The sequence below is a fragment of the Anolis carolinensis genome, unplaced genomic scaffold, assembly GCF_035594765.1.
Source record: "Anolis carolinensis isolate JA03-04 unplaced genomic scaffold, rAnoCar3.1.pri scaffold_12, whole genome shotgun sequence".
In the NCBI taxonomy this organism is placed as follows: Eukaryota; Metazoa; Chordata; class Lepidosauria; order Squamata; family Dactyloidae; genus Anolis; species Anolis carolinensis.
Window position 1 is genome coordinate 25,000,496 of NW_026943823.1, and position 12,693 is coordinate 25,013,188.

The window sequence follows — 12,693 nt, forward strand, 5'->3', positions numbered from 1 at the left end:
TACAGAAGCCAGTGTTAGGGATTAAAAGACAGTTGAGGCTTGAGTCTGAGTACAGAAGCTAATGTTAGGAGTTAAAAGACAGTTGAGGCTTGAGTCTGTTTGAGTACAAAAGCCAGTGTTAGGAGTTGTAGAGCATTCTGAACACCACCAACGATGGAATTGAAACAAACTTGGTACAGAGAACTCCATGACAAACAGAGAATACTGGAAGGGTTTGGTGGGCATTGACCTTGGGTCTGGAAGTTGCAGTTCACCTACATCCAGAGAGCACTGTGGACTCAAACAATGATGAGTTGGGTTGTGGGAGGATGACAAAATCAATCCTCCCTCATCCTGACCAGTATTCAAATGTAGGTGTATGGGGTATTTGTGCCAAATTTGGTCCAGTGAATGAAAATACATCCTGCAGATCAGATACTGACATTACGATTCATAACAGTAACAAAATGACAGTTATGAAGAAGCAATGAAAATAATGTTATGATTGGAGGTCAGCACAACATGAGGGACTAGATTAAGGGATCGTGGCATCAGGAAGGTTGAGAACCCCTGTTCCAACAGGTCATAATCCAACAGTCCAACATTAACTTACCCGTAGTATTTCCTCCACACAGTTGGAGTCATTGGGAAGGGTAACCTAGAAGGGAGAAAATGGAAAATGCAATCACTCTGCAAATATACTTTACCAATAACATTAGGTGTGGAAGGCATATAGTATAATAAAGTCATATTTAATCAAAGGCTTGCACTGCATCTAGCATCACAAAGGAGCATAATTATTCATGACGGACATTATCTAGTACCCTTTAAGGAGTAAATTACATTTAGAAAAATATATAAAGGAAAGCAGGAAGAAAAGCAACTTGGTTCTTATTGTCAGGGGACTCTAATAGTTCAAGGTCAAGGATGTAAAATACTGTATATACTCGAGTATAAGCCAGGTTTTTCAGCCCTTTTTTAGAATTGAAAAAGCCCCCCTCAGCCTATACTCGGCTGAGGGTCCCAGTTGGCTTATATCCGGGTCGGCTTATACTCAAGTATATATGGATTTTCCTCTATTATTATTGGCATTGTTACATTTATTATTTTACTCTATTATTATTATTATTATTATTATTATTATTATTATTACATTTATCATTTTACTCTTGATATTATTGCTACTATTCCATTTATTTTAATCAATTTTTAAATATTATTATTAATATATTTATTATTTTGTTCTGATATTATTGTTATTGCATTTATTATTTTACTGTATTTATTATTTTTATTATTACATGTATTATTTTACTCTATTATTATTATTATTATTACTATTATTATTAAAATGATACATAAGCACATTTACAGTGAAGAAGTTGAGAATAATGATTTAATCAGAATTCGACAGTGTTACTTTAAATTACAGTTTTATGTAAATATTCAAAAATGTAATTGTATTATTATCTATTTTTATTTCTGAGATTTACCGCTCTCGGCTTATACTTGAGTCAACGTTTTCCCAGTTTTTTTTGTGGTAAAATTAGGTGCCTCGGCTTATATTCGGGTCAGCTTATACTCGAGTATATACGGTAAGTTGAAAATAATGATTTAATCACAGTTGGACAGTGCTACCTTAAATTACAGTTCTATGTAAGTATTCAAAAATGTAATTGTATTATTATCTATTTTTATTTCTGAGATTTACCGCTCTCGGCTTATACTTGAGTCAATATTTTCCCAGTTTTTTTGTGGTAAAATTAGGTGACTCGGCTTATAGTCGGGTCGGCTTATACTTGAGTATATACGGTAAGTTGAACTTCACTTCTGCTACAAGACATAACTCTAAACAGCCAAAGGAGTCTGGATTTCCACTGGATTGTTGCTACTCGCTGCATTCCCAATTAAATCACTTTGAACTATTGCTGCCAAGTGTATTTATTTACCATGGAGGTCTCAGGACTTGCTCTTATTTCTGAGCATGCTTTCATGTCACACTGCTTAACTGCTCACTAAAATGTGAAGAAGAGAGACAGATCTCCTAAAAATAACTCGCTTCCATTTGATTTATACATCACATTAATTAAATTCTACATTTCCAGCAGCGAACAGCCCAAGTTCTAATGCAAGATCTAATTAACGGGAAGTAGAGAGTTTTGAAGAAAACCCTGCGCGGAAAGACGTCTCCGCAAACGCAAAACCAACCGCCGGAATGGCAACACAGAAGTAACTGTTTAGCCTCAAATTAATGAGGCGCTCTGCGAAGCAAGAATGTCCATAAATCCCTAATGAGAATTTTAAACACATTAAAACTTCCTAATACAAAGTGTTTGCTTTTGTTTTTTATCCAATAACAAATAAGCCAATAATTTTATGCCTCTAAATGACACTATTAACTGTCGAGGAATGCTTTATTTGACAATCACGCCATTCAAATACAGTAAAAACCAATTAATTTGCCTGCTGCGAAATGTTTCACGATGGCTTTTATGTGGGTTCCCTCCCCCCTTCATAAGGAAATGTACATAGGAGGTCAATAGCGGCGCCTGGTTTTGCTTTAAACGGCTATAGATTTTTCTATTCTGTTTGCATTTCAAAGGAATGGTAAGATAACCTCCAATTTGGGGAGGACCGTCAATCACGTCATTCCAGTCTGATAAGTAAAGAATGTCAGAATAAACATTTTACGATGGGTGAAGTGGTCAAATATTTGAGATGTGATCGCTGCGGAATCACGGCTTGCACATAATGTATATACCAGGCATGGGCAAACCTTGGCCCTCCAGGTGTTTTGGACTCCAACTCCCATCATTCCTAACAGCAGGGGTCCCCAAACTTTTAAAGCAAAGGGCCGGTCCACGATCCTTCAGACTGTGGAGGGGCCGAATTATCATTTGGAAAAGAAAAAAACAAGTTCCTATGCACACTGCACATGTCTTATTTGTAGTGCAAAACAACAACAACAATGAAAGAACAATACAATATTTAAAAATGAAAACAATTGTAACCAACATAAACCTATCAGGATTTCAATGGGAAGTGTGCTCCTGCTTCTGGCCAATGAGATAGTCAAGTTAATTAGGATTGTTGTTGTGTCATTTCAGACTTTGGGTGAGCCTAAGTCTAAGATTGGAGCCTCCGGTGGCTCAGTGTGTTAAAGCACTGAGCTGCTGAAGTTGTGGGCCGAAAAGTTCCAGGTTCAAACCCGGGGAGCAGAGTGAGCGCCCACTGTTAGCTCCAGCTTCTGCCAACCTAGCAGTTCAGAAACATGCAAATGTGAGTAGATCAATAGATACTGCTCTGGCGGGAAAATAACGGCATTCCATGCAGTCATGCCAGCCACATGACCTTGGAGGTGTCTATGGACAACTCCGGCTCTTCGGCTTAGAAATGGAGATGAGCACCAACCCCAGAGTTGGACACGACTGGACTTAACGTCAGGGGAAACCTTTACCTTTATCTTTTAAGTCTAAAATTATTTATTTATTCATTTACTACATTTATTTATTACATTTATATCCCACCCTTCTCACCCCGAAGGGGACTCAGAGCAGCTGTATGTACATACAATATATTATATTGTTAGCATATCACATTAGCATTATATATTACTATATTGAACTATACCACCATACTGTAATATTAAATGTAATATATAACATATAATTAATATTATTATATGGCATTATTATTAGTATTATATTGTATAACATTATAACATTATTATCAATATTATATGTATATACAATATATTATATTATTTAAAATGATATAAAAATATTATATTATAAAACTGAGGTTGGGGGCCAGGTAAATGACCTTGGAAGGCTGCATCCAGCCCCCGGGCCTTAGTTTGGGGACCCTGCCTCACAGCCTCAGGCCCTTTCCTTTTCCCCCTCAGCCTATACAGTAAACTCCAGGTCAGGCAGAGGGTGGGCAACCGTGCAAGGCTAGGGCACGACATTAGACCCCTAGATATTGGTCACGGAGAACCTGGGCCAATGCTATCTGCTGTTATTCAGAAAACTAGGCAGCCAACTGAAACAGCTCACAGACCTGCCACCCATCCAGTTCTTTCACACAACATGAATATTTATTAGGATACCAATGAATACTCATCAAACTGGGTTTTTTGTTTCTAAACCTATTCCTGCCGTTGTTTGGGGCGTTGATTCTGAAAACTGCATTGGAGAGAGAATATATCTATATACAGTAGAGTCTCACTTATCCAACATTCTGGATTATCCAACGCATTTTTGTAGTCAATGTTTTCAATGCATTGTGATATTTTGGTGCTAAATTCGTAAATACAGTAATTACTACATAGCATTAATGTGTAATGAACTACTTTTTCTGTCAAATTTGTTGTATAACATGATGTTTTGGTGCTTAATTTGTAAAATCATAACCTATTTTGATGTTTAATAGGCTTTTTTCTTAATCTCTCCTTATTATCCAACATATTTGCTTATCCAACGTTCTGCCGGCCCGTTTATGTTGGATAAGTGAGACTCTTACTGTATATAAAAGAGTGATGGCATCACGGCGACCCACAAAACAACAAAACTACAGGCCCCCCAACCTCGAAATTTGACAACACAACCCATCATCCACGGCTCTAGGTTGATACAACAAAAAGAAAAGAAAAATAAAGTCCTAATTAGAGAGAGAGAGGAATAATTGCTTTTATCCAATTGCTGCCAGTTAGAAGGCTAAGCTCCTCCAACTTGGTCTCCTAGCAACCCAATAAAAAATAACAAAAAACACTAAAAATAATTAAAAACACTAAAAAATTAATACAATAAAATACCATTATAACAAAAAATAACTAAAACTTATACAAGAAAATAATAACATATAATAAATAAAAAGATAACTTACAATAAAATTAATTAAAAAATACAAATAACATCAAATAAAAATTACACAACAATTTTAAACCAATACCACCACCACTTTGCCACAGCAACGCGTGGCCGGGCACAGCTAGTGTGTGTGTGTGTGTGTGTGTGTGTGTGTGTGTGTGTGTGTGTGTATATAACAGTCAATGACCAGCAACAGAAAATGCACAAGCATCAAAATAGCGTAGAAACGTATACAGTTAGATATTAGGAAACACAATGAAGAATAAGGTTAAAACACAGTATTGAATGTGGTAGTTAAAACGGTATAAAACATTTATATGCTAAAATAGCAAAGGTAAATGCTCAAGTAAATATTAAAACCTTCTAAAACTGTGGTAAGATCTTGCACCGACAAACTATCGCTGCTGCACAAAAGCTAGCAACTTTGGCAGTAATTTTGGGGTTTTGGTCTGCCAAAGGATAATCTACATAAAACCTTACAGATCTCCCTGGTAAACTTTCTAAAATTGGATTTATAAAGTGTTTACGAAGGTCTCGGTAAAAAAGAGCAGTACAACAAGACATGCTCCACAGTTTCCACCTGCTCACCCATGAAAACCATGATAGCCATATCTAAGAAACTAGAGCATTGGAGAGACCGCATTAGCTCTAGTTTCTTAGATATGGCTATCATGGTTTTCATGGGTGAGCAGGTGGCAACTGCTCGATGGCATATGTTCTCTATCTCGAAAACCAGAGCTGATGTGGGGAAACTGGGACCATTTCTGGAATCAGCAGGTCAAATATGCCCAGAAAGAGGGCTAACCTTTGCAGCCCCAAAATGTGTGTTGGGCAGTGTTACCAATAATAATGTGAACAGAAGCAGCGATATGGTCCAGCCTTGGGATTTTGATTGAAATCCCAGCCAAATATAGACAAACGGAGCAGACTTGGCAAAACTGGGAGGAAAGAACAAGATGTTAAGCATTGATTGTTACATGAAAGGCAATGGCCAAAATCGTGTTGCTAGTTCTGACTGGAGGAGACCCACGGAATCAGTGGGATTTGCCTACATGTTGGCCCACGCACCGCTCCACAGATGAAGCCGGTGGGTTGGTTCAGGGCGGAATCCCTTGGCCTGTGCGTGGCTGCTGCTGGACCAGAACCAGAAGAGCGACAGCCCGTTCCAACCTCTTCTGGGGACGGAGTTCCAGCCGTTCTTTCTTGGCGCGGAGGAGGCGTGTTCCCCGGGCACAAGACTCTGACAAATCTAAGATCGTAAAGGCTCTTTGCGGCTCTATTAGAAACGCTTTCCAACCGTTGGGCTGCTCAGAGACAGATTGGTTTTTAAGTGGAAATCCCCATTTATATCAAAAGAGGCTTCAGCTGGCAATGTCCCTCTTTTCGCTGGAAAACTTTGAAAAATGGGCTGCAAGCGGCAAACCAGTTGCTACAGAGAAGTCTTGGTGCAGCCGAGGAGGGTTGCAAAGGCCGGGAAGAAGGCACTCAACTCTCCCAAGGCAGCCCACGTCAACCAGGCACTGTCTGCAGAAATGGTTCCAATGGACAAATACTTTGATAACTAATATGACTTCTTTTTATAAGAGACGTGGCCTTTGCATGTATGTGTGTGCCCCAACCCATCAGGCACATCTTCAGTTGCCGGTCTTTGGGAGAAACAACTAGAGATCCCGGGAGCAGGAAGGGCAATGCACAACAACCCTGCCATTCAAAGAGTTAACTTTTTCGGTGGTTTCCAGAACCACGGTCCCTGAACATTGATTTATGGAGACCAAACTCTGCAAATCTTCCTATATTTTCTTATTGTTGCTTAATCTCTCTTCAGTCAAACTCCAAATGCCAACAAGATCAGAGAAAAAAAAATGGGTTTTGTTTGATTCCCTAGCATCTAAATTTAAAAAGATATTCTGGTGTACGCAACAGAAATCCCGGCTGATATTTTAGAGCGTGTGAGGTCATTATTCCTCCTGCTGCTGCTTCTTCTTCTTTTACATCTCCCACCCAACCCAGATTTTGCTTTATTATTTTGAAGAGGGCTAACACCACCTGACAAGGATTCACTTGCGACCTTTTCCATCTGTCAAAACAGACAGATTTTGATCCTGCAAGATGCAACCCGTCGCCTCAGAAGGTGCCGCGTGGAGCGTTAATCCATTCCAGTAGACAGTCATTGGAATTACAATTCAAAGTTCAGCTTCCTTTAGCATTTCCTGCTGAAATATTTTTGGCATCCCAGGGCAGAAAGTCGAAAACTGGTTTCCTACCGAGACTGTATTTAGCACTTTCTATCAACGTTGGGCATGGAAATTCCTTATTGTCAGAGAACTCAGCAGAAGTCGGACCCCATTAATTTTCTTTAAAGAGTCTGCTGCTCACTTTGAGAACCTTTGCCTTTTGCCTTAGGATCTCGACCTGCTGTTGGGCTCCATCAGGAACAGACAAGGAGAGGCTCTGGTATGTTAGCCGATGGGAGGACTTCAGGGAGAGTCCCAATGGCTCTCTTGGCAGACTGTCTCCATAGCTATCTCCATTCATTTTGACTGATGACATAAACAAAATACAGCACACCTTGTGGGGAAAACACAGAAGTGGGATCTGTTTAAACTCTGTACACTGATTCAAGCTCTCCTTCACCAGCCTTGAAGTATGTTCACACATAAGACCTAGTCTAGAACCATCAGCACTTGAACCCAAGGACCTCCTCTGAAGCTGGAGGGTGGAGGATTCAAGCCAGGTGAAAGGATGACAGGTGTGCATCCAAGCCTCAATTTAGAAGAGTCCATTTAAGATAAGACTGTCCAACTCTGATCCGATCATTATTCTCATCTTCTTCAATGTAGACGTGCTTATGTATCTTTTTAATAATAATAGAGTAAAATAATACATGTAATAATAATAATAATAATAATAATAATAATAATAATAATAATAAATACAGGAAAATAATACATGTAATAATAGAGTAAATTAATAAATGCAATAATAATAATATCAGAGTGAAATAAGTGTAATAATAATAATAGAGTAAATAAATGTAATAGTAGCAACAATAATAGAGAAAGATAATAAATGTAATAATACCAATAATAAGAGAGAAAAATAATAAATGTACCATATATTCTCGAGTATAAGGTGACCCAAATATAAGCCAACCAGGACCCTCACCCGAGTATAAGCCGAGGGGGGCTTTTTCAGTCTTAAAAAAGGGGCTGAAAAACTAGGCTTATACTCGAGTATATACAGTATGTGTTATTTTCATTCCCCCCAAGAGTCCTTGTGGATGGCACACACAACAAACACACCTACACAAACAGCCCTCGGCCTTATTAGCGCAGAGTAAGTGTTTTTCTTTAAACGGGGAGCCAGGTATGTGTTTAAAGGAATGGAGACAGAAATTGCCATCCGCCGTTCTTCCTCTGCTATGCTTGGGTGGCCATGTTTTGAAATTTCCCCAGGACCAGTCACGTTTCTCATCACATCTGAGCGAGGCTGTGCTTTGCATGGCAATTAGGCCTCCCTTTGTCTCCTCTCCCGAGCCGGTTGCCTTGCCGCGATGTCTTCCTGCAGGATGTTCAGGGCTGGAGGCAGCGCAGGCAACCATGTGGGCATGCTCCTGGAGGCCCCAACAATTGGAGCATTATTTAGAAAAACAGGAGAAAGGGGAGCGCTGCTTGGCATCTCCTGTGTCCTTGCGCTCACCACACTCCTTCTGAGGAACAACATAGCTGAACGGGGAAATCTGTCGCTCAAACTGAAGGGAGTGTGGGAGGCGGTTCATGCATCCTAGCATTCAGGGTGAGACTTTATTCAGTCTCACCAAAGGCCTTATTCATTATTTACTTACAGTATTTATATTCCGCCCTTCCTTCTCACAATGCACACATATACATGGCAAACATTCAGTGCCATTAGACATATGACATATATAGACAGACACAGAGGCAATTTAACATTTTCCAGCTTCCGGCTTCCTGAGGGTATGCTCGGTTCCGGCCACAGGGGGAGCTGCCGCTTCACTGTCCACTTGTGACACCGAGTCCTTGATGGTAGTACTTCCTTATTCTTCCGCACGCTGCTGGAAGGTTTTTGTGGTGTCGTAAATTAATTAATTATTAATAATATAATATAATAATAATAATGCACTTTATTTATATACCACCTTCGTTACTTGGGTTTGGATGGGAATATTTTAATAAATCAAACGCAGAAATAATCCTTAGCATGTGCTCTTTAACTACCACTATTCACTTTTCCACATAATCACCAGACAATTAGATACATTTCTGCCAAAGATGAACAAGTTTTCTGAAGCCGTCATGGAAGAAGTCGACACTCTGTTTCCGCAACCGGCGTCTCACAGGACCCATCGTGCACAGATCTTCCGATAGCCAAGCAAAGCAATAATGTGACCCACACATTCTTGTGAAATGCCTATTATGCTTGAAATTTCTCTCTGAGTGATACGACGATTGTCCTGAATCAATCTATCAACCTTTTGCTTGTGAAACTCGGTGGTTGCTATCACAGAACGTCCAACTTTTTGTTTGTCATGAAAGTCAGATATTCCTACCTCAACATCTTTAAACTTACTCATCCAACAATGTACAGAACTCACATCAAAACAATCACCATAAACAGCTTGCATTCTCTGATGGATCTCCTTTGGGGTGACACCTTCTGATGTCAAGAATTCAGTGACTGCACGTTGCTTAAGTCACATTGACCAACCGTCTGCTTGGGTTCCATACTTCGCACTTTAACAACACAACCGTTCAGTGCTAAGGCTTCTCCGTCTGCGCAGGGTTCCATACTTCACACTTTAACAACACAACTGTTCAATGCTAAGGCTTCCCCGTCTGCGCAGGGTTCTATACTTTGCACTTTAACAACACAACCGTTCAATGCTAAGGCTTCTCCGTCTGCTTGGGTTCCATACTTCGCACTTTAACAACACAACTGTTCAGTGCTAAGGAGTTACGAAGGTGGAGGCATTACTTTTCATTCAACCCTCGTATGAACCCCACACATCGCCCTGTTGGCTGGTAGGCTTCCAAGCTCTGACAAATCGAAGGGGATCGGGAAATACAAATCAGCACGAGCATCAGTCCTGAGGCAACCACAGCGGATGCTCTTAGCATGTGTAACGAAACAAGGATTCGGCAGGAACCCTGCAAGCAATCAGACTAATTGCTACACAGCTGGTTGTATTTATTTTGCAGCATGGCAGCCACCCTTGGAAGCTTTTCCTTCTCGATTTGGGCCAGGCGAAGAGAAAGGCGCGGGATGAATCACTCTTCCAGCCTCGGTGATCTCATCCTTTTTAAGTAGCGCTGAGAATATGCACTCGGCATTACGGGGCTTATCGCTCTCGTTCAACGAGATTAAACTTGTAAATCTCCGATATCTTTTCACTTTGATTCCAGGCTGTTCCAACATGGAGTTTACAAGGAAAATAAAAAAAATGGGATCCTGGATCGAAGCAAGAGCACCGGGGTGCTGCAAAGCCTTTCGATCCCCTTCAAGTGTGAGCGAGGACTCCCGTGAGAGGGCCGTTCTTCAGACTCAAGGCAGAGGATACAAAACACAAACCTAAACAGCCAGGGAGTTGATCGCCTCCACAATATATTTTATTTATTTATTTATTTATTTAATACATTTATATCCCGCTCTTCTCACCCCGAAGGGGACTCAGAGCGGCTTACAAATTAAATTTACATACAATATTATATTATTAGCATAGCACAATACTGGCGATAAATTACTATAGTGTACTATATCTATATATTGTAATATTATTACATGTAATACATCATATATAATTAATATAATTATATTGTATTATTAGTATTATATTGTATTACAAAATAATATTATTAATATTATATGCATATACAATATATTATAATATTATATATTATTGTAAATTATATTGCATATATGTATATATGCATGTGTGGATATGTATATGTATATATACATGTAGGACCCTTAGCCGGGAAAGTATGAAATGTCAGATTCACATCCTGTTACCACCAGATTCTGGGCAACGTTTTGCCTTGAGCAAAACACTGATAGGAATTTCAAGGAAGGAAAAATCAGGAATTCAACCCAATCAGTTGAGTTCTTAAACCCACGTAGAAAGAAGCATTACAAGGTTTTCCTTCACCAACGTGTTGCCAATCACTAGAATCCTTGGTCGCATCATAACAGCTGGTCTTTCTATCATCCCGGTATAGTTTTGGCAAAGGCCGACAACCTACATTTGTTTCAGGGTGGCGGGAGGTTTTGGAGCAGAGCACAAGGCTAAAAGAATAGACCTCTGCAACCCATAAAATGGACCGATGAGCTGCTGAACTTGGCGGGGTGAGCTCCCACTGTTAGCCCCAACTTCTGCCAACCTAGCAGTTCAAAAACATGCAAATGTGAGTAGGTCAATAGGTACTGCTCCGGCGGGAAGGTAACGGCGCTCCATGCAGTCATGCCAGTGGCCACGTGACCTTGGAGGCGTCTGTGGACAGCACCGGCTCTTGGGCTTAGAAATGGTTCCTCAGTGGGAACTAGAGCTGTAGAGCTCCTCCACATACACATATTTTTCACTTTTATTATGTGTATAGATATGAGAACTTACATACCCTTTTTGAAACAAATCTGTTTTCAACCTGACAAACCGATGTCGATTCAGTTGGGTTCTTGGGTCTGGACCGAACGTCCAGGGACACTTGCCTTGAGTCAGTGGGAAGGGAAGGTTTATTCCTCCACCAAATCTTCAAAATGTTCCCTTTGACTCTCTGTCCTTGGAGGTCAATGTTTCCTTATTTCTTTCTTTCTTTCTTTCTTCCTTCCTTTGCACATGGCTGAGCTCAAATCAATTACTTTCCAGACCAACCAGTTGAACCAAACTGATTCTAATGGGTCAGGAGTTAAGATAAAAAGAGCGCGGAAGAGAGTGCACGGAAGAGAGAGGCAGGACGTATTTTTCACCCTTATCAGTTCCCTCGGTGTGATAAACACGGAGTGAAGTCTGGAGTAAGGATCACTCCTAATGATTCCCACTTTATTTAAGGCTAAAAACATTAATTCCCACCTTTGTCTTTGTTTGGGAGATAGATGAGGTGAGAGATGAACCGGGCAACGTTCGCAGGGAGGGCACTCAAAAGAAATCTTTTCTCCCGGAGACGAATATCTGAGAAAACCATTATTTTGGAGCACGATTGCCTTTTTCCCTCTGCCTCTGCCTTTTTCTGTTCAGCTGCATGAAAAATTACCTAACCTGTTGGAATGGATTTCTTGACCCACGCACGGCTACATTAAAGGGTATAATTTAATGCAATCTCACTAAATTAGCATCAATTAGACGGGCTAAATTAAAGGGCATGTCACTAATAAATTTTATGCTAAACATATTCCTGATAATAAGCTCACTATAAATGCGTAATGAAATAAGACACTTTTCAACGTACTGTTGAAGCTCTAAATATGAATATAGAACAATAATAAAACCTCGTCAGATAATTCCATCACCGCCTTTCATGACCGTATCACAGTAATATTGGCCCGGGGCTGTGGCGCAGACGGGAGAGCAATGAGTCACTGACCAGGAGGTCATAAGTTCGAGGCCCGCTTGGAGCTATGTTTGTTTGTCTTTGTCCTGTGTTAAAAAGGCATTGAATGTTTGCCTAATATGTGTAATGTGATCCGCCCTGAGTCCCCTTCGGGGTGAGAAAGAAGGGCGGAATATAAATGATGTAAATAAATAAATAAATAAATAATATTGGGACGGAGTGATTAATCAACTGCTTAAAGCCGTGGTTCTCAACCTGGGGGTCGGGACCCCTTGGGGGGGGGT

General features: G+C 40.2%; 1 protein-coding gene across 5 annotated transcripts in view; it reads right to left on the bottom strand.

The window, feature by feature from the left end:
* aff2 (ALF transcription elongation factor 2) overlaps window positions 1–12,693 on the bottom strand; it is a 331,356-nt gene that overhangs the window by 151,465 nt on the left and 167,198 nt on the right. For all 5 annotated transcript variants that reach the window (XM_062963858.1, XM_062963857.1, XM_062963856.1 and 2 more), the window contains exon 4: window positions 593–637. In XM_062963858.1, the coding sequence (XP_062819928.1) occupies window positions 593–637 (45 nt within the window). The remainder of the gene's footprint in view (window positions 1–592; window positions 638–12,693) is intronic.